Here is a 22,620-nt window from a genome sequence, read left to right as displayed (position 1 = left end):
TCCAGGTGAGAAAGTGCGGAGTGTAGTGCCGAGGAGATGGAATCCTCCGTACTCCTGTTCTGGCGGGAGGTGAATTGGAAGGGGTCCAGTGTAGGTGGTAAACAGTTTTGAGGTGAGCCAGGACCATCCTCTCGAAGCGTCATTTTGAAACTATTTCATACCACTGAAAAAATATAATATTTGAGCATAATCTTGCAATTACACCCTTTCAAAGAGCAATGAACTTCAATTCTAAAGAATATTCAGTCTGACATTTTAATACAATTTCCTCAAATAAAACATTAATAAAATGGACCACACACGCGACCATAAAAAACAAATAAATAAATAAATATTAAACATCTTGCACAGGGTATGTGTTAACAGCTCGGTGGATGGGATGGTTATGATTAAGACCACAAAGTTGTGATCATCTAGGTTAGGGCTGTCAAAATTAACGCATTAAAGCGAGATGATTAATTTGTGGAATTAACACACTCGTCTTTTTTCAACGCAAGTGCAAACTGACCGGCTCCATGTATCCATACTTGACCCCCTCACTCGCTCAGAGCAAAACCCGCAGTGAGATCAGAGCTCGTTCTCATTAGGTAGCCAGTAAGTGACTTTGTAGAAGAACAATGAAATGGAGTTTCTCTGGTCACATCTACTCAATGATCAGCGCCGCTGCTGACTCGTCGACATCTTATGCTCGGTTCAACACGAGACGTGACGCTCACAGTCAGGAGAACTCTATGTTAAAGTGAGCTGATAGACATGCAGACATGATCCGACACTATTGATTCATAACCAAACACATGACCGTACGTTTGTCACCTTAATCATCACAATAAAAAATGAACTATGAAAGTGAACTAGTTAATTTTCCTCTGCATGAACTGAACTTGAAACTCATTCTTTTTAAGTGTGAACTGACACAACACTGCTTCTACAGATGGGCTCAGATTTCACGTTCACATTTAATTGTGTAAAGGTTTGGTTGTTTTATTTATAAAAGACGTTTTATTCAACTATCCTATATTTGCTTAAAAAAAGAGCAAAGGCTAAGATGCCCCAATAGTTTACGGTAAAGGTTCTTTCAGTTTGATTAAAAAAAAGTTATAGCAAAGACACAACCCATCCATAATCGAATTATGGGGATTTTTCTGGCCTTTAGAATCGTGATTAATTAACCTGTGATTAGTCTGAGTAAAAATTATCATTTGACTGCCCTAATTTAGTTATTAATCGATGGTGTTGGATCATGAATCCGGATCGTTTGTGTGTGCGTTGCGCCTGATTGTGTTTTCCACTAAAATGTTAGTTTATAAGAGGGAACAGACGTATTAGCCTCATTTCCACCAACCTTGGCCCTCTCACATTCGCCTATACTGAGAGGTAATACTAAAATAAAGATGTGAAGAGTGTTCTTGAACAAAATGCCCATTTAATATTGGTCTTTCACAAAAAATACCAAACAGATACACTGCTGATGTTGACAGGAGACACACAATCACTACCCATCTCCCACAATAAGGAAACTAAATAAAATCGCTTGCATAAATTAATTTTAAATGGCCAAACGTTGCACTATAAATATGAACTGGATATATTTAATAGATAATAAATATTTGATTTTACTAGGTATGTTATTAGCTATACATTGCTTGTTGTGTGTCTTTCCTTCTAACGTATCGATAATGTTGAATCCGTGATATTTTTTACGATAATGTAGTAATAATAGTTCCAGCTGAAGTAAAACAGCCCCAAAGCAGAAATGCTGCTACCACCGTGCTTCACTGTGGGTGTTCCTTGGGTGATGTGCAGTGTTGTCATCAGACCATCAAATATTTTTCATGGTATATCTTATGCCTTGGAAATTCTTGCGTACCCTTCTCCTGACCGATACCTTTCAACAATGAGATCCCTATGATGCTTAGGAATAGGGCTGGGCGATATGGAAAAAAATGTTATCACGATATGTTTTTCCATATTGATCGATCTCGACTCTTATCACGATATGTAGTTTTTGCAGATGTTTAAGTTTATTAACATTAAAAAAAAATGAATATGCCTTCCAATAATGAGCACAAAATGTTTTTGTGAAGGTCTTCATGCTTCTACTGATCAAGAGAGCATCAGGGCCCATAACTAGCAAAAGAAAATTCAGAGCAGCGCTCTTAGCTCATACAGTCTTATATGCTTAGTGCAAACTAAGTGACTGGTCCCTTTTCACTATATTTAGCATTTTTTGATTTTGTAAACAACTTAAAAAAAACAAGTAAACATGTGGGTCAGACCCTGTGACACATTCAAGTGCTAAACTGTGAGCTCGTACCTGGGGTCTAACACTTTGATCAGTTTCCTGAAGCCGTCCCTCTCCACTGTGCTCAGGGGCATCATATCTTTAGCTAAGCAATAAGTATTAGTGCTCGTTATATTTTTGCCCCGCTTCGATTGTTTTTAATATGGGGCAATGGCTGCAAAACACGACTGGATGGACTGTTGTTTTGCTAACAGAACAGAATCGCTCCCGTTAGCGATGCTAACGGGAGACGTAGTGGTCTTGCCTGTCTCTTTGTTTGGTGTCGTGCAAACTTGAGCCCGCAGAGTCAAACTCTCTGTGTAATCACTGGGATGGTGCCGTCTCAGGTGATTGAAAAGGTTTGTGGTGTTTCCCGTCCTGGATGGTACCGACCCCCGGCATATTTTGCAGACCGGCTTCGTCTGCTCCTCGTCATTTTTGCCGTATCCAAACCACGTCCACACACCAGACGTCGCGTTACCCTTTTTTTCGACAATGTCTTCGGTTTCGGGTGATGTAGTGATGTCACTTTCACATTCGGCATTATTTTCGCTGTCCCCGACTTCAGTTTCACTCCATTTTTCTCCTTTTTCCAACTTCGTTCTCTCTTTTTCTCTCTCTCGCAACTGCAGTTACTCTCACGATGGGAAGTGGGCGTGTCGTGTCCTACCTGCAGACGGCAGACTCCGACACTGTTGTTGCGCTTACTTTTGCCACGTGAGATCGAATACATGTCACAAGGAGATAATCGAAATCGATCAAAATTTTATCGCGATCCCGAATCGAGATCGAAAAATCGCCCAGCCCTACTTAGGAAGCCCTCTGCGGACCATGGCTCTTGCTGTAAAATGCAACTAAGAAAATGTCAGGAAAATCCTACTAGAATCGCTGACCTTTATTTTGGATTAATCAGAGTCACTGTAAATTAGAGCTGCTCGATTATGGAAAAAATCATAATCACGATTATTTTGGACAAGATCAAAATCACGATTATTTAAACGATTATTAATATGTGCCCTTATTCTGAAGTCTATGCTTTATTTGTTCAATCACTTCCGGTTCCGGTAAACACAGATGACGGCTGCGTGTCTTATTCCTCTGTGAAACCAGGATATCGGTGCCCGGTTATTCAAACCCTTAATGATGGCAACCCTAAAACTCTATGACCGACTGACCGGTGCGGAGAAATGCGGGTCCGGGTCTGAACAGCCAGGCGGGAGTGCGCTTGAGAATAGCGGTGCGCTGGTCTGCTACTGCCCTGCCTGCTTTTCAACTCGCGCTGTTTTTTTCACCGCCGATAACCACACACACACACAACTCGCCTCCTTCACTTTACTGCTGCTTGAGAGTGAGAGCTAGTCAGCTGGGCCGCTGAATGCTTTGGGGGAAGGACTGAATTGCGCATGCGCGTCTCTTTCGAAATAAATGCCAAATAATCGTTTCAACTCGATTATAGTAGTTTGGAGATCGTTTGACCCCATAATCGTAATCACGATTAAATTTCGATTAATTGAGATGCCCTACTGCAAATGAAGGCAGGAGTGTACTGACTACTATTTCACATGAGTTTGAATGTGATTGTTAAATTCTGAACACAGGGTGTGCACACACATACAACCACATTTTTTTATTTTAAATTTTCCCCCCTGAAATATATATTTTTTTTTCAATTGAACGTTATAGGTCACATTAATGGTAGGAAAAGTTCAGACATGATTTATCTTGGTCCCATTTTCTTTACATCACAAAAACCACAAAAGGGGCTGTGTAGACTGTTTATAGCCAATGTATATACCTAAAGATCTAAGGTTTGGTTTACTATATGTAATGGCCCTCATGTGCACATCAGGTTTGTGTGAGTGGTTGAATTTGTGAAAGTGTGAGAGAGAAACCGACTGAGAAAGACAGAGCGTAGAGGTTTAACAAGCTTTTCAGATTTTTCTACCTTCACATTTTATTGGGGTGCTTTTTTTTTTTTACTCACCCCACTATGATGTCCACATCAGCCCACACGGATCATTTCAGATGATCTATATATGAAGCCATGACTTCAGAATGAGAACATTAAACTTAAATGACAGGATTATGTATTCTAATTGCAGCGGGATCAAAAAAAGTAGTTAAATGGCTTCTCATGGTACATTTTTGACGAAAGGTGGTATTTTCATTACATAGTGAAAACAAGAGATATCAATGGAAAAGAGGTTGATATTTCAAAATTCTATAACAAAATATACATACTATATGCAATAACACAGCAGAAATGATCAAAATATATAAACGGGTAATGAAAAACATGTCCCAAAGATGCCCTAAGGGTTAATTTGGAGAACAGTGAATTTTTTAACCATGATCTTTTCTCCATCTGCAGATGATCAGCAGAATTGAGTATGTACACACAAAGAACTTCATCCATAGGGACATCAAACCAGACAACTTTCTCATGGGCATTGGTCGTCATTGTAATAAGGTAAGACCTCTCTGCATCCTATACATAGTAGTGTGGATTTCTGATGGCCTATATAGAGCCGTTGGAATATCAGGCAAGCCGTGACAAATCCACAGACCTAGTACCACGATAACAAACAAGTTTATCTTCATAAATGTTGATCTCTTCATGTTAATGTTAATCTATTCTATCAGCTATGGCTGACTCACCATTACTGCTGTTTCAGAAAAACCTTGGTATTGGTTACTTGGCATGTTTTGTAAAAATTATCAAAACTCGTATTACTCATTACTTGAGTGATAGCAACATTGCTGAGAATTAAAAATGTCTTATAGGCAAGATATCATGTCTGTGTGATGTATATTTTCACCACATGTTTTATTGTATCTATAGTTTTCTAGAATTAAAAGTCTGTGTCTGTGTTTGTACTGTTGACCTTCAAAGGTTGCACCTCATACATGCTGAAACTGACATGTGATTGATCATTTGAAAACATAAAAGTGTCTCTAATATTGAAGACTGGGTGGGTTATATATTAATTGTAGTAATAAAAAGAAAACATAATGGGAAGTTATTGGTTGCTCTTTCACAAATGCAGACAAAGCTATTGATTCATGGGAATTGAGAGATCAGGAACATCACACTTGAACACTATAAGACTAATTGTTCTATTGAAAATAATTACAAGTCGCATGTTAGAAATGCTTCTCTGTAAAAACAGGTTTTGAGCAGTGATTTAAAGATCGGTACTGAGTAGGCAAGCCTAATCTTATCAGCCAGGGAGATTCAGAGCCTCGGGGCCCTGACAAAGAAAGCCCTGTCACCTTGAGTGGCCAGCCTTGACCTAGGGATAGCCAACAAGGACAGGCTGGCCGATCTCAGGTTACGACCGGGATTATAGGGAGTGGAGGGCTGCAAAATGAATGTGAGAGCCAGCCCATGTTGAGCTTTAAAAGTTTTAAGAATATTAAAATCAATCCGGAATTCAACTGGTAACGTGTAATGGGACGCAAGATTTGGCATGAAATGAGCCGTAAGGTTGCTTTTTGTTTAAATACGAGCAGCAGTTTTTTGAACAAGCTGCAAACGAGTTACTATTTTTGGTTGAGTCATATTTACAGGGTGTTGCAATAATCAAGGTGGGGGAAAACAAAGGCAGGTATTGGTCTTTCTAAGTCAGGGAGAGATGGAACCGATTTGATTTTAGAAATGTTTCGTAGATGACAGTAATAGGATTTAGTGATTTGATTAAAATGTATTTTGAAGTACAGATGAGAATCAAATGTTTAAGCTGCAAGGGGTCCAGGAAATTATAGGAGTCTGCCTGCTAGCTGGTCCGGACTGATGATGCTTATTTAAGTTTTATTCAAATTTAACTGAAGAAAGTTAAGTGACATCCATTCCTTAATGGCAGAGAGGCACTCTGTTAGGTGATGTCTGGCTTGAAGGACAAGTATATTTGGGTGTCATCGCCATAGATAATTCTAATGAATGCATAATTGACTAAATAAATCTGGTTCATATTAGACTGTACTTTTAATCATATTGGCATTTTTGCAATTGATAAAATTCGATTAAGATATGGGATGATTTCAGTATTCAATATCTATAAAAATCTGCATAAATGATTTAAGTTGCGTATAAATATGTTGGTAAATTGCTTAACTGAGAAAAATGTAGACAAGTGTATTTGTAACAAAGGCACCTAATCACACCTTTTTAAAAAGCGAAGGTTAATTTAAAAAAGCATGTTTGTCTTATACTTGAAATACTATGGGCTGCTGAGCGCTTTCCAGGATTTTTTGTTGGGCGTCCTTTTACATTCTTAAATGCCCTTGTGTTGTTACATCAAAGGAGAAGGAGGAGCCTCAATTGTAAGATTTAATTTGCTGACTATGTTGTTAGCTGGCTGGATTGTGTGAAGACAAATCACTACATTGGTAATAGGGCTGCACGATATTAGGAAAACATACGATAATGTTTAATATTGTGATGACGATATGACTTGTGATGAATACACAAACAGTCCTTGGCTATGGACATAGAGATCGCAGACAGCTCCATGGCTGGGAGAAGGCGCTCAGCCTGGCTGCAGTGCCACAGAATCAGGCAGTCCCTCAAAAGCCATGCAAAGCTCCATTCTGTCCACTTACAGTGTTAATTTTGAGTGTTCTCATACATTTTTGGGCTGTGGCAATTTATAAAGTGTGTGTGAAGATTAAAAAGTATTGATCATTATGTTGTGAACAGTATTGATATTTTGGCGACAAACAAAAACTTCAGTTTAGAGAAAAACACAGCAGCAGGATGTGTTTGCTTCTCTCTGTGTGCGCTGTTAATTTCCCCACGGGTTCTGAGATCATTAATAAGCTTCATAATTGTTTTACATAATCAAGCCCCCAGCTACCCCTAACCAGCTTTTGGGGGGCCCAGCTTGCAAAAGTTTGAGAACCCCTGATTTAAGGTAAGGCCTATTTAAATCGAAAAAAGGTGTTCTTAAACTCAGTCGTGTATACCTACTACAGTCTAACAATGGCCAACAGTCTCCTTAAAGGTCAGAGGTATACAACCAAGTTGCCTTACAGCAAAATAAAAAAATAAGCCCTTTGCAGACAGGCAAAAACATTTTTTTAGTTGAAGTAGGGGGTGTTTGCTATAGACCTCCAAAAACATCTTTAGTCTGCTACAGAGCAGTGTGTAATCAAAGTACAGTCTCCACTGATGTTTTCTTATTATTAACTTTAGATGCGACCAGTTGGTTGCAGAAGACATGGGATAATTAACATCTTGGCCTATTATCAAAACAAACATGTATTCCAGAATTTTTCAATTGCAATGGAACTGAATACTTGTAAATCTTAACTGATTTACAACTCATAGTCAGTAGTCACTCAGTAGTGTGTATTGCCTCAGTGTGCCTGCATGCAGTCCAGGCAACGTCTGGTCATGCTTCTGATGAGTTGGCAGAAGGTTTGCTGGGGGATCTATGGCTACATTAGGCATAATGTTCCCCACACTCCAGACTCTTCCACTTCTGTTACATGTCCTTAGTGTGAACCTTGTCGTGTATTCGTTAGAGTAAAACATGTTGGTATACTTAAAACACATAATGACAGGTTAACATTTATGATGCCTATCTTCTGGACTCTTAGACATTTTCGGAGAGCCCTCCAGATGTTTATCTTATTTGCACTCTACCTTTTTTGGATGACCTTTGACCTAGGGAGTTGTTTCTGACCAGCTGGTGGATGGATACAGAGGGAATGTATTTGACTAATGTGTCTTCATGTTCGGACACAAAAACGTGCCCTTATTTAGACAAACATCCCATAAGGGGATGTCATTTACCTGAAGTCAAGGGCGGAACCAATGTCCCTATATAACTGTGTGTAAGACCCCCGAACATCAGATTTTCACCATTTGGCTGTGTGATGTCTCCGGGTTTCTAGATGCCCGTCCTGACCTGTGAAACTTCTGTGTAATAAACTTTGTTATACTGAAAGTAATAGGTCCTCGGAGTCCTTCCTTCATCATCAACAACTTCTACAACAAAATCTACCTCTCGGCTACATAGAATATACGATAACCTGCTCTCATCTGTGAAGAGAATGGGGCACCAGTGCCAATTCTGGTGTTCTCTGGAGAATGCCAATCGAGCTGCACAGCGCCAAGCTGTGAGCGCAGGTCTGAATACAGGGTTTTGGGACCTCGTGCCACCATCATGGAGTCTGTTTCAGATGGTTTGGCCAGTAGCATGCTAGAGGTCATTTTGTAGGGCTCTGTAAATGCTCCTCCTGTTTCTACTTACACAAAGAAGCAGATACCAGCTCTGCTCCATCTACAACCCTGTTCAGCTTTCCTTGTGTAACAGCCAGTATACCGGTATCTCCTCAGTGTTCATGAGACAGCTTGGAGACGCAGCAAACCTTCATGTGGGTGCACATAAGGATTTACCATCCTGAAGGACCTGGACTACCTTTGCAACCTGATTGGGCTGCAGGTACCGCCTCATGCTACCATTAGTGACAAGGACGCTAGCAGAACATCAAACTAGAGAAGGCTCATTTGGGAAGGACAAGGGGTTAAGTTGAACCGACTTGATGGTATACTCTGACGATTAAGTGTTCCCGTAATTTTAACACGGTCTGATGTTCTGTATTTGATATTTCGTTCATATTGGTACTCTCAAATTTAAGAATCTGACCAGAAGGTGGAACAATATAAAACGCTAACAAAGTAAAATGAGCAATTTTCACCCCAATTGTGAAGATATCTTCTTCTACTTGCATCACCCCTTCAACAGCACATTCATGAATGGCTAGTATTGCTGTCACTCTGCTACCTGTAGGTGTTCGCATCCTATCGAATAGTCAAGTGTAAATATGCATTATGCATTCATAAATGTCATTGTGTCGTTAAGTCTTGCCACTGGTGTAATTTAGAAAAGAGTTGTACCTGGTTCCTGTCTGGGCACATCTGATTCAGATATGAAAGTCCCTAAGCGAAGACACTACAATAAACGGCTGGTTGGGCTTTTATCTGTAACCTAACCTTGGAGGCTGCTTGGAGAGAGAAGTAAGTTTGTGTGGAACAAAGCAGGGCCCACTCTCCAAATGGAGTACGGAAGTTATATACATTATTGTGGTAAATACAGTTTGTGTGAGGATAGTCAAAAATGCCTCAGCAGTTCCCATTTTGATCATGCGATCCACACACCACTTCACAATAAAGAGTGGGACATCTGTTCGGCCGAGGAATGAAAAAGCTGTACAATACATTGGATAAAAGTTGTGTAAATTCAACATGACGGTCTCATGCATTAGGCACAAACAAGTCACCCAACTAACATGTCCTGGGGCTGTAGCAGGCAAACATCTCTCGGCCAATTTGAGTAAAAGCTCTGCAGCAACCATTTAGTCCTACAGCTTGTTTTTTTGTTATTCAAAGAATACATATTACATAACAATCATAAGGTAAAAAAGACATTTATTGAATTTAATAAAACAATTCTTGAGTTCAAACAATCCAATTTGATAACTTAAATTACAATAAAGGAAAATTGTTACAACACCAGGATTATTACTATATTAAATTTTTCTTCTCAGTTCCAGGATGATCATCAATGATAAGAATGATATATTAAGGACCAGTGATAAATAAAAAGAACTCTGTATATTTCAACACACTTTGACATTTAAAATCCAAAATTACATTCAACCCATTATTAATCAATTAAGTTCTATTTGTATAGTGCCAAATCTTTCCTCTAATTCCGAGTGAGGAGACTTTTCTCATACCTATGTTGTCTCAGGAGTGAAGCCTCTAACCTTGGCCATGCTCTGGTACCTCCCCGAACACGACAGACGGCTGCACTATGTATGTCTCAAGAAGAGGACAAAGTCACACATTCAAGATTTAACAACTTGAATCAAAATCTTAATCACATTAACCAGAATCATAATTAACACATTTTACAGTCTTCAACCCATGTACATTACATACAGTCGAGGGTTACCACCGTGGAGAGGTTACGAGCACATACGATGCATGGCCATATGGATTCCATCCTAGCAGGATCATCACTTCGCCTAATTATCAACTACAAGTATTTTTTTCATGATACATGTCTATGAAGATTCTCATAGATTTTGTATTTTTTTGGTTGATTTGATTCAATATCTATTCAGTTAAGGATATATCATTGTACATACCAATTTTGCTTGGCTGTGTAAATCTGCGAGGTAACCTAACACTGCATCATGAAAATATTATGGCATGACTTTATCAATAGCAAATCCTGGACGTATCATAATATATCCTTTAACACATTCAGTGGATATCAATACCACTCAACATACAATATATGCAAAACAACTGAGATTATAGTGCTTTTTCTGAATCAAACCTTGTTTTCCTGAACAAACATGGCACTGCCACACATTTCACACATAAATGTACAGTAACTCATTCAGTGGTTTTCAGTACCACACAAAATACAACTCCTGACTGTAGCAGAACAACTGAAATGATAGTGCTATCTGTAAGGACTTAGACGTTTTTCGAAATATGAGGGGCAGATTGTTTTTTTTTTTGATGAAAATAAGCTTCTCTGCATATTTGCTGTAAGCCTGAGAGAGGGAAACCACGCTTTATTAACCCCCCAGTACTGCAGTGTTTTCTTTCCAAGAAGTTGTGGTCTCCAAGGTATGTTTCGAACAGAATAGCAGCACCTACTGGTGCACTGCTCAGTGATGTTGATGCTTGCTCATCTGTATCTCTTCAAACACACTGTCTAGACTGCTGCTGGCCTTGCCTAGCTTTCTGGCAGATGCTTCCCCCGATACTCGTGCTTGTCTGCTTGTGTCCCAGGCACTTTCTGAAACTCCAGCATCACCATCTCTTTGGCCTCTGTAGCAGTGTTATTGTTGGAGAAAAACTCTTTAGAAAATAATTTAGCTGGTATCGGACAAGGTTGTCTCTATATTGCCTACAAGTTACAGTATGAGGTTGATTGCTAATGTAAAAGTTAAATGGTAAAAAGTTGTAAATTGGTCCTTATAAAGATTTGTTTTCGTCATTCTCTCTTTCTAACATGATCAGCAAAAATGCATCTACACAGAAACTACCTTGGAACTAGCGCAGTTGCAGCGCAGCAAAGTGAGTTTTTCTCCATGTCAGTGAAGCGTCTCTTGACAACTGTAGCTAAGGTTCCTTTCATTGTTTATGCCATGGTCATCTGTTTCTTTGGTCAAAAGTATCTGAAGCACGGTCACAAAAGGAATCACATCTGATGCCAAAGCATCAGAGGCGCATGCGTGAGTAGGCTAAGGCATAATGTTTAAAATGTCCCACCTATTTTACGTCCAACTGCCACCATCTGCTTCACTCCTGAGCTGAAAGACCCTTGTTAACAGCCAGCTGAAGGATGTGGGTGGCACACTGCAGGCTAGAGAATCGAGCCTCACTCATGGCCTTGATCATGTATTTGCCACTGTCCCGTAAAACAATGTGAACAGAACTTTTGGGAATTCCCCACTTCTCTAGCATGTCCTCAAACGCACCTGCTATGGCTTGACTAGTTCGCAAACCCAAAGATCATTGGTGAAGCTCTAGTCTGAAATGACCTGCAACAGGCTGTTGACGTGCTTTTTAACGAAGGCATGCAGCTTTGGTAATGTGATTTCTGTGATGTGACGGCTGAGAATCTCATAATCAGCTCCAGTATACTGAGAAGACGGCTAAATCCTGTATTATCGACAACTGACGACGGCTGGTCATCAAGAGCAATGCACTGGGTAAGAGCTTCTGTTATTTTTACTGCTCGTGGATTGTGTCTGGACATTCTCTCTCGCTTCTCCAGCATTTGCTGCAAGGATGGTTGTTGCCGTTTGCTGCTGCTAGCATTAGTAAAGCCCCTCGAACTTGGCCTTGTGTTGGTTCTTGAGATGCTTTATCAAATTGCTAGTGTTGAAGGTGCTACTTTTCACTCGTCTTGACAATTTTGTAGAGCATAGTTTGCAGTCTGCTCTACCTTTGTCATCATCGCTTATCTTAAAATATCTCCAAACTCCTGACATTGCACCTTCTATGGCTACCTACTCAACCGATGAGAGGTTGATGTCAAGTTGCTGTGAAGCGGTATTGGTTGCCGTTTCAGTAGTTTTGATTACGAGTTCATGAGCATTGTTTCAACCGATACTGGTATTGTTGCATCCCCAACTAAAGCATTTGCATGCAAGGTCACTTTTTCAAAGATCAATGAACTTAATTGTAAAGAACTTTCAAGCAGACATTTGAAATGGATATATTAAAATATCCATGGTGAAAAAAGCATAAATAAATTAAACCACTCACAACCAAAACGGATAAAATGTACTCTAGGCCCGTTCACAAAATTGATCTTGAATACATATTACACATTTGGCAGAAGATATGTTGTTATACGTCAATGGGACCTGCAAAACAATTCATGAACCCAAACGGTCTTGCCAGACGTTCCCCACCCCTGCTCTAATTGTATCTTTAAAATCCAAACACTTGTATAGTAGAATATCAAAATTATTGGGTCAATTACTAACTGATCCAGAGCTTCAGACCTTCACACTCTAGGCATAAGAATACTTTTATAATTTCATCAATTAGGAAAATTAAGAAATTAAAACTCAAACATAAAGTTAAACTAGGAGTTAAATATTTGAATTTAATGCTTGTACTCTCAGGCAACAAAAGGCGCTGTCCCAAATATGAAACCTCTGGCAAGCTGATCTGTACCTTAGCTCCTACTGCGCTGAGACCACATTCAGGAAGTCAGCATACGGCAGGAGTGTGCTGCCACCAGGTAAGCGCAGGTCATCAGGTCACGTTTTCCCATTGTTGCATACACCACCAGACATTCCCTGAAGAAGTTCAAGTACGGGCTGACTGGGTGTAGTGGAATTAAGAAATCTGTGCTCAAATCGACAACAGTATAATACTTTGAATCCAGCAGCAATGAAGCCAAAATAAAATTGTATCTGAATAATGGATATCATTACTAATCTACAAATCTTAAACAAATCTCCACTGATCAGTTAGGTTTGGTTTTCTGCATCCATGCAATGACTGAACAGAAGGATTCATGTTTTCCTCTATGGTTATAGTTTCAGCGGGTTTCCACCGCTGAATAATTATAACACTGCTGCTTCAGAACCAGGATAGATACTCATTAAAGGTCTGGTCGTCCTGTGTCAATGTCTGTGTTGGAGCTAACTTTACACTTTAACAATAAACACCATCACTGATCACAAGTTAATAGAACATACAGGACTGATGTTAACTGTGTATGAGACACAAGCATAAACCTGCTGAACGAGTGTTACCGTGACGTGCACTGAAAGGACATCAGGGTTAACCAGCTGTGCATCATCCTCCCAGCGGCGCCTAAAGGTGCACTGTTTTACCGATCAGCGTCAAACATTGTTATTTACAGAACTGCGTCGTACAGCTAGGTACTAATGCAACATTTCGTCAGCTAGCTAAGATTCTTTTGATTCCACTGATGTAAACCATTTCAAGGTCCGATCACCACAGCCGGCACAATCAACGTCGAAGTCAGACCGGAAAATAACAATTTTTTTTTTTTTTAACAAAGTCGACGTCACTCACCTAAGAAGCTTCATATTAATCCACAGATCGAAAAAATTACAACAAAAACGGTCTTGGTACATTGCCAAAGTTCCAGACGATCCAATCCAGTAACATAATCAGTCCAAAAAACACTAACCTCAAAGAATAGCCACTGTCAGCTGTTGCGTAATCTCAGCGCAGCCTACTCCTCCGTGTAAACTGTGACGTACTCTCCCTCGCAACTCTGTGTCCATGTAAACAAAGATCTCAAAATGGTGGCTAGCCAAATCCTATTGGGTTAGTGAGCTGTCAATCTAAACTTTACCCAATCGGAGCTGGCATGGGCTGTCCACAGCCTACAATAGCCAATGAGACACCTCGTTGACAGACAGAGCTCAACCCTCTTCTGACGTGTAAAAGACTGAACCAATTGCAACCGATTGTTCTGATGACTGGCGTATCGTTTAGCCAATGAAATTTCCAATACAGAAATGTGCTGGTCCACGGGGAAAAAAATACGGAGGCACCTAGCAAGTCACTGCGCAACAGTGTCCAGCTGGTGCCACAGCACCGTGAGCCCGTGTTTCGTCCCCGGTCATGACTGCTAAATGTTGCTAAAAAAATGAAAGATATTTATTTGTATAAATTTTAAACCATATGACCGGTTTTGTCTCCTTTATATAAAAGTATGATTTTGAGTGTAAAATTATCCTTTTTAGCCTGGTTGGTTACCATGGTTACAAAGTCTCCTTTGGAGTCTCCAAATGGCCTTTGAGGAAAACGCCTAGACATGCGCTTAGGAAAAAAATCTGTCAAATATTAATTTTCTGTGGTATTGTCAAATTTGAACTTTGGCTAGTCAAGGAGTCAGGCTAGGGTCCCATTGTGTTTTCCAGCTCATAAGTCCCAGCTAAAGTCATCTGCAGGCATCTGTTTATTAAAAATATTAAGGCGGAAATAAAAACCTTCTACTTAAATGTTTGCTAACTGCTACTCAATGCCAGTAGCACTTAGAGTGATCTGACTGTTGGGGGGGGAGTTCAGAATGTTTACTTTCAAAAGAGACCAAGATCATGCATGTACTCCAAATGGTTCAAGAACAGCTTTCAATTTACTTTGGTTATTCCTCAGACAGGCGTTTTAGGCGAATCTCACCCGCCTCTTGAGAGGTTAAAGTGACGGGAACAATATGGAGTCATGATCTGACATTATTAACTATTTTAGAATATAGGACCTGATGGTGAATATCCCATGTGATAATCAGTTTGTGTGTGAAGAGGGACAGAGACGAGCGGACATTACCGCTCAGTCACTCAGACCTACATTTAGTCTGACTTGAATTGGCAAGGTGCACCATTGTAGACCAAAGAAATATATTTATATCAACTCCATTTTCTGACGGTTGTGTAAAATAAATGTGGATTTAGTATCTTTTTTTATAAAAAGCTAAGTCGGTGTAAACCATTCTTTAGGATTAGGTGATAATTTAAGGGATTGAGTGTATATATATATATATATATACTCAATTATTTATTTCTTGGATGCAAATCTTAAACAGACTTTTATTCTTTAGAAAATAGTTTGTGGCAGGAACATTGCCTTTTCTTTCTTTTTGTTCCATCTCATTGACAACATTCCTCTAGTTTCATTCTGAAAAGTCAGTTAAAAAACATCATTCAATAAAGTCTCCTCTCATCCCTGACATGTTGTCAACCTCTGATGGGGTCTCATTTATAAAACAGTGCGTGGGATTCATATTAAAAGTCTACGTGCGCACAAAAGCCAGAAATGGTTTATGCAAATGTAAATTATGTGCACACACACCTGTTCGCAATGTACACTTTATAAATCGTAGGCCACCTGGACACATTCGTATTTGGATCTACCTCATACTATGCTCTCTTCAAGCCGAATTGTAACCATAAATCGCCAATGCGAAGTACATCATAGATATTAAATTATCCTGCGGACCAATGGGTTTCCACCATTAATCGTGACAAGGTCACGGCATCAAACGATGAGATGTGGAGGCGAAACTTTCTGACACCGACATTGAGGTCTTTGTAAGTGAGGTAAAGAGTGATTTTATGGGACAGTAGTGATTTGTTTATTAAGAAACATCCAATTCAAAGGTGGAGGCAAAAAACCTCCGCTGAGAATGAGGGGGAACTTGTTAAACCACCCCCCTTTGTATTTTAATCATTCAAAACGTAAGGATTATTAAATTAAGAGCACTTGTCATGTCCCAATCTTTAGAATTTAACAATAATTTTTCTATGCTTGTTTGTAATGGGATGGTTCGCTTCCATCTGTCAATTCCTGTGCATCCATCACGCAGCATTACCAGAAGTGTTATAGCAATCTGACTGATTAACTCACATTATCCTATCCTCCACTCTGGGATATTTGGAAAGTGAATTGATTTTCTGTGCGCTCTGTGTGTCTGATCGGACAGTCCAGTAACTGCAGCAATTCAATGATACACACAGTGATATTATTAAACAATCAAAATCTCCGCTCTGTAACTCCACTGTTTAATGGAATCTGAACATAATTTGCTGTAAATTGTTTTATATATTTTGTATTAAAAAGGTTGTTTTTGTCATTGGTGAAGTGGATCAATAATCTGGCTTCAGTTCAACACCTCACATCTGCATCACCATTTTCCAACTCCAAAAATGTTGTACATATGGATTAGAGTTTGCTTCGCAATGCACACATTTCCCCCAAAATTTCATTTTTTAAATTGGCCTACGTACTTTTCAGGCCCCATTTTGTGCATGCGCAACGGTTATAAATGAGGCCCTTGATGATTATTATTTGTCCATTTGTGAGAAGAAATCAGTTTCATAGTGAGTAACTTATAAGTCAAGGCTTTAAACCTTGTTCATCTCTGTTAATTTGATTTATTTGTAAAAATAGTGATTTATTTTCTATTTTCATCATATGTCCCAATTAGAAGAGCGTATAGAAACTGTCTCCGTCTGCTTTTCTTTGGATTTGAACTTGATTTTCTATCTTTTTTGCAATATAGTGTTTTGATACAATGAAACTTAACTGAGTGTTAAAGAAGTTTAGAACAGTGTTTCTACAGTAAGGATATTCATTATTTGATTCTAGTAATAACCCTATTTTTTATTTTTTTAAGGCTGCTGTGAAAAAGTTACCAAGATTCATTGAAATTATATTACAATCATTATTGTAATTTTTATGGAGAAAAGACTACATTTGTGGGTCTCTCTCCCAGCTTGCCGGTGATTCACAAGGCATTCTGGGTACCCATCCATTTGAAGTAAGGGTAAGAAAAATCGCCATTTGGAGGGGTATTCGGACATCCTACACCCAAACTATTTAGCACATTAATCTTGTAGGCATTTGTAAAAAGCATTGCTTGTGTTATGTTTTCTTTTTAAACTTTTAGATCAGCATTTATCCGGAACATTTTATCACTGGTATTTGCTGTTCTGGGAGCATGAGGCTTCTTCTGCTCCAGCTTCTTTAATCTCGTCCGATTTTAATCAGTTATAACCATTTTTTACTTCCTGGGGCAAATCACCCAGCAACTAGCCATTCACTGTTAGTCCACTTACGTGAGCGCAGTTAAAGACACAGCACTTTGTAAGTCTATTTTTGTATGTCTATTACTTAAGCTGGCATTCTGGAGCAAAAACATTGCTACGACCCTTACGCCTTGTTTTGCCTGTTTATCACTAGTGGACTGATTTACTTGACACTTTTGCTTTGCCTTTTTTTAAAACAAATTGTTTACAGTTTAGTTTTAACCTATGTTGTGGACTGATTATTTCCCTTGTTGGCATATTTATAAAAAAAGCATTCTTTAAACCCTGCTGCAGCATCAGAGCTTCCATAGTTACATTTTGCTTTTCTACATAAGTTGCAGCAAACCTTGAACAAATTTTAACCAAACTCTGAAAGTATTTTGCATGTGTACACACTCATAAAACTATCGCGCCTCGACTCCGGGATCAGAAATCCAAACGCAGCCACCTCTTTTCTCAACTACACAGAGTAGGTTATCCCCATTACTGATTCAAACGAAATGGGCCTCTTAGCACTACTTAAAAAAATGCCTTTTCTATAGTTTAAACCTCAGGTGGGTCAGTATGTGTGTGTGCAGCCCGAAGCCCGAAGCCGACCCGGACAACATCCCCTCCTTTTGGGGACTGTGGGGTTTAATTAACACTCATCGTCTTTTTTTTCCCTACAGACACAGGCTCCACGCCAAACTACAGATTACACCAACGTCGGGGTGTAACTAAGTGGGGGCTATTGCCTAATTCAGACAGTTAAAATGTTTTCTTCTTTCTGAAAGTAAACCACAATATCAGTACTGATCATAACATAATGATCGGTGCTTTTCCTAATCTTGCGTACATTTATCAGCCACTCGCTCACACACACACACACACACACACACACACACACACACACACACACACACACACACACACACACACACACACACACAGCTGCTAACTCAGGCTGCCTAAAAACTAAAGAATTTGTAAACTTAGTTAATGTATGGAGCTTGGTTTGGCTTGATGCGGTTGGCACAGTGTGCAGGGTGAATGATGGAGACAGAGAGGAGAACTTGATTACATACAGAGCTGCACAAAATTTGTAAAACACAACTTTTCACAGCCCAGACATGTATAGAAATACCCCAAATGAACACTCAAAGTGGACTTGGTGTAGCATGGCTCCCTGGGTGTCTTCCCCGGACTTGGTGGCGCTGTTGCCGGGCTGTGCCCCCTTCATTGACCGTTTACTGTTTCTGTTAGTAGTGATACCTAAGCAGAAAGACTTTAACACCAAATAATTAAATGTTTATTTGTCATATCGTCATCGCAATTTTCAACGTTATCGCTAGAGATGTGTATCTTCACTAGCCTCATGATTCGATTACAATTCAGCAGTCAATGTTTCGATTCACAACGATGCATTGCAATGTATCACATCCAATTACTGCACATAACTGCTTTTTTTTTTTTATAAATGCAATCAATCAAACATGAACTCGTTTTTATTGCTTTAAAAAGTATTATGCCAATTCACATCGGACGCGGCCCCTAATCCCTAGAGCACCGCAGTTGGCTGTTCACACAGGACGCTGAAGCGCTACGCTAATATCACATTCTTTTGCTGGTATCAGCCTACAGTAAAAACTGCATTAAATAATTTTTTTCAAGCATATACTTACTTGTTGCTCAAACATTAAATTGAACAGCGTCCAAACTCCACGACAACAGAAGGGGAATACAAAGTATGGGATGCATATTTAATCCTTTATATCATATAAAACGTCATCGATATCGTTTGAAATCATTTTTTAGTGCGTTTCCGCTCGCGTCAAGCGAAAAAATTGACTCTACGCCGAAACAATCGCTGCACGGCGCTAGGCAGCCTTGGCGCTAGGCAGCCTTGGCACTTCAGCGTCTGGTGTGAACCGCACAAAGGTTTAACATGGTAGTGGATGGAAGCCAGGTGGCTTTTAAGGCTTGGCGCTGCGCTTAGACGTCGCTTCGGCATCAATTCGGCATCCGGTGTGAACCCGGCGTTAGGCTGTTCATGTTGTTGCAATTGTGCAATACGAAAATCAGACTACAAGCATAGGTAAATGACGGTTTTCAGTGCTCTCCACACAGATTTGACATGCAGGAAAACCTCTTCTGTCTGCAGGTGTGTAGGGCGGCGTCAGTGAGTGTCTGCTATTCTCACACACGTACTGATAATCACATGTATTTATTCATTAATCGATGTGTCGGCTGATGACTCCTGATTCTTCAGGTCACTTTAACCCTGATGTCCAGTTTGTGTGGGTCACGTTATGTCTTGTGTTGTGTAGCAGCTTTAAACATGTTTCATAAACTCTAGAGCAAATCAAACAAACACAAAGTAGACCTCAGTACTTTACATGTTCTAGCAACTTGTGGTCAGTTGGTAAAGTGTAAAATGAGCACAAGTCAGCGGGCAAGTGAGGAGGAAGCAAACGTATCGTCAATTTTCAACAACATTATCGTTTTCCTAAAATCCTGCAGCCCTAATAGATTTCCACAATTCAGTTGAATTATAACTGTCTTTAATTCCAGTTCCAGATATGTACAATGTTCATGATATCTACAACACCAGTCTGACTAGCTCAAACTTAATTTAAGGTATCTGGAATTGAGGTGAATTTCTGATATATTGAACTTGAATTATGACTAGTCTAAATTAAATTGTAGACATTTTAAACTGGTAATATTGTCATTATGGTGCAACTGCTGGAAAGGAAACACAATTAAGGTTTTAGCAGATTAATAGTTGACTAATCGATATGAAAATAGTTCTAGCAGCTCTCACCAGTTTTATTATTGTAGCATTGGCCACAATTTAATTTATTTTAGGCCTTTACCTTTAATCAGCTTCTTAAGCCATCCCAATTGGTTAATATTTCACGTGTCGTCTTTGTTTTGCATGACAGGCTCGTTACCATCCCATTGTTCCCATGGTCTTTTCTGAGCCATGGTGTTGCCTTTTTGCACTGGCCTTTAGTGTCTTAATCAGACATAATATTGTAGCTTCCACATCTGCAGAAGCGCTTCAGTTTGTGTACATGGTTGTCCTGACAAAGAAATCAGTCATGTGGTTTCTTCTAGATTGATGAAGTATCAAATCTGTACCACACGATTTTTGCCTGTGCAGGTCCAGTCTTTGAATACTCAGAAGGAAGTGCCTGTTGAGTGTTAGCTCAACAGGACACTGTCAGCTGTATTTGTAAGGGAGCAAATCATGTAGGTGCAACCAGAAGTGCCTGCTGTACTCATGCTAACTGTGACTAAAGGTGGATAGAGGCTGTGTGATTTTGACCCCTGCCCCTCTACTGTCTGCCCTAGTGTTTAGACTCGTCAGTGGGGAAGAGGAAAAGAAGCTTGGCTGTTAGCTCTTCTCAGGACCCATCTTTCTCAGGATTAAACCAGGTGTGACCTTTTACCACAACACCAGCTGCCTCATATCAGCAGTTGTCTCTTTGCAATCATACCCAACTACACTGGTTTAAAGTTAATCAGATAACCAGCACCCAACTTGCACTCATAATACCCAGAGTATGCATTCCTCCACCTAGATTGAACTTCAATATAGTGGGAGAGGAAAGGAAACTTTGCCAAAGGAGTAGCTATCGTTCTTATTTATTGTATAAAGGTGCCCAGTCCCTCTAACCAAATGTCTTGTTCTCATTTTTAAAAGCCAGTTCCTGGCTCATAAAGTGCTGTTTGCATTGGAGTAGTAAAAGCATTTATGGTAAATGACCTGTATTAATAGTACAATAAAATAATTAATTATTCATAAATATTTTCCTTGTCCTATTAGATAGCAGTGTTACTGAGACTTAAAAATCTGCCACACAGAACTGATATTTAATTAGAAATCAAAGGGATGAATCACAAAGCATTTCATTGAAAACCTCCAATATGTGGATGTTCATTCACAAATGTACACACAAAGACAAGTCTAGCTACGAGGAATCTGTCACTTTAACACATGTAAGACGGAACATTTTATGTAGTTTTTTTAATCTACTGCTAAGTCACCAAAACACAATTTTAGTTGCAACAGTCAGAATAGCCTTTTTTGTTTCTGAAGCTGCTCTCAGACATGCACTGAGCTCCGGCGATCCTCCACACCTTCTCCACAAGAGGTGCATGTGTGAACCCAAATGTCCACGGGACAGCCTCCAGGACCGCCTCGTCCCCTAGTTTAATGTCCGCAGAAAGCCTGGAGAATCTGATGTGAGAACACAGCAGGGATACTAAATTACATTTATTAATTCTAAATTACATTAAATGCTTGCTTGGCAGATGGAACGATTTGGTCCGTTTACTGACATATCAGGTGTACTGAATATTAGGGCTAACATAAAATCTCGGAAACTCAACCTGAAAATTTACCTAAAAATTAATACATAATATCTTATGGTCACATTTGCTCGGAGCACGTCTTACTGTTTATTGACATGGGCTGTGGTATCTGTACTGATGTTTAGAGATGGGGGAGAGGGAACTCTCTAACTTGTGTTCTACTTCTGGTTGTGCTCCCTGGAGTAGAACAATCACTTGGTTAGAAGCTGTATGTACAGAGTTCTGTTTCAGTGTAGGGTGTTGCTTTAGTGTTATTCTCATTTAAGACAATAGGAGCCCTGACGTCACGGCTTGTATGGACACATGTCAAATAACATAACACAAGCTATTACAAGTTTAATGGATTTTGAAGTAACAACAACCAGTATCAAACTGTGAAAAGTGGTTTCTTGATTCACACCAGAAGCATTGCCTATTACAGTGACAGCTTTTGCAAACATTAATAAGCTTTGGGTAAAGTCCTAATAAGAGGGGCTTGTATGAAGCTTGATAAGCTGATGTAGCACAACACAAAGGCAGAGGCCTCAGCTTGTCAATTTGGGTCGTATTTATCTGAACCGATACTCTTGGTATTGTTAACAGAATCCATTTTTTGTCTTTTTTTTTTTTTAAACCAGAAACTGCGAGAGGGTATTGAAACTGGGCAGCATGATGAGTGTGATACTGAGACAACTCAGTGAATGATGTAATGGATGGACATAGTGCTAACTGTATTACACTGCAGAATCTCTTACATGAAGAAACGATCAATAACCATATTGTTTGTGTCTGTATTCTGGCTGTTGCAATAAACAGATATTGTAATATTTAGAAAACTTAATTACCAATGTGTTCATGTTATGCATACGATAATTCTGTGTAAATCT

At 39.5% G+C, this 22,620-nt stretch overlaps 1 protein-coding gene across 7 annotated transcripts in view; it reads left to right on the top strand.

Moving 5' to 3' along the window:
• Positions 1 to 22,620, top strand: part of csnk1a1 (casein kinase 1, alpha 1) — a 44,371-nt gene that overhangs the window by 7,495 nt on the left and 14,256 nt on the right. For 6 of the 7 annotated variants that reach the window (XM_053429504.1, XM_053429503.1, XM_053429501.1 and 3 more), the window contains exons 4-5: positions 4,653 to 4,751; positions 20,732 to 20,815. In XM_053429504.1, coding sequence (XP_053285479.1) covers positions 4,653 to 4,751; positions 20,732 to 20,815 — 183 coding nt within the window. The remainder of the gene's footprint in view (positions 1 to 4,652; positions 4,752 to 20,731; positions 20,816 to 22,620) is intronic. The other variant, XM_053429505.1, reaches the window with a different exon arrangement.

This window comes from Pleuronectes platessa, chromosome 8, assembly GCF_947347685.1.
Source record: "Pleuronectes platessa chromosome 8, fPlePla1.1, whole genome shotgun sequence".
In the NCBI taxonomy this organism is placed as follows: Eukaryota; Metazoa; Chordata; class Actinopteri; order Pleuronectiformes; family Pleuronectidae; genus Pleuronectes; species Pleuronectes platessa.
Note: the sequence above shows the minus strand (reverse complement) of the source record. Positions and strands in the feature narration are given on the sequence as shown.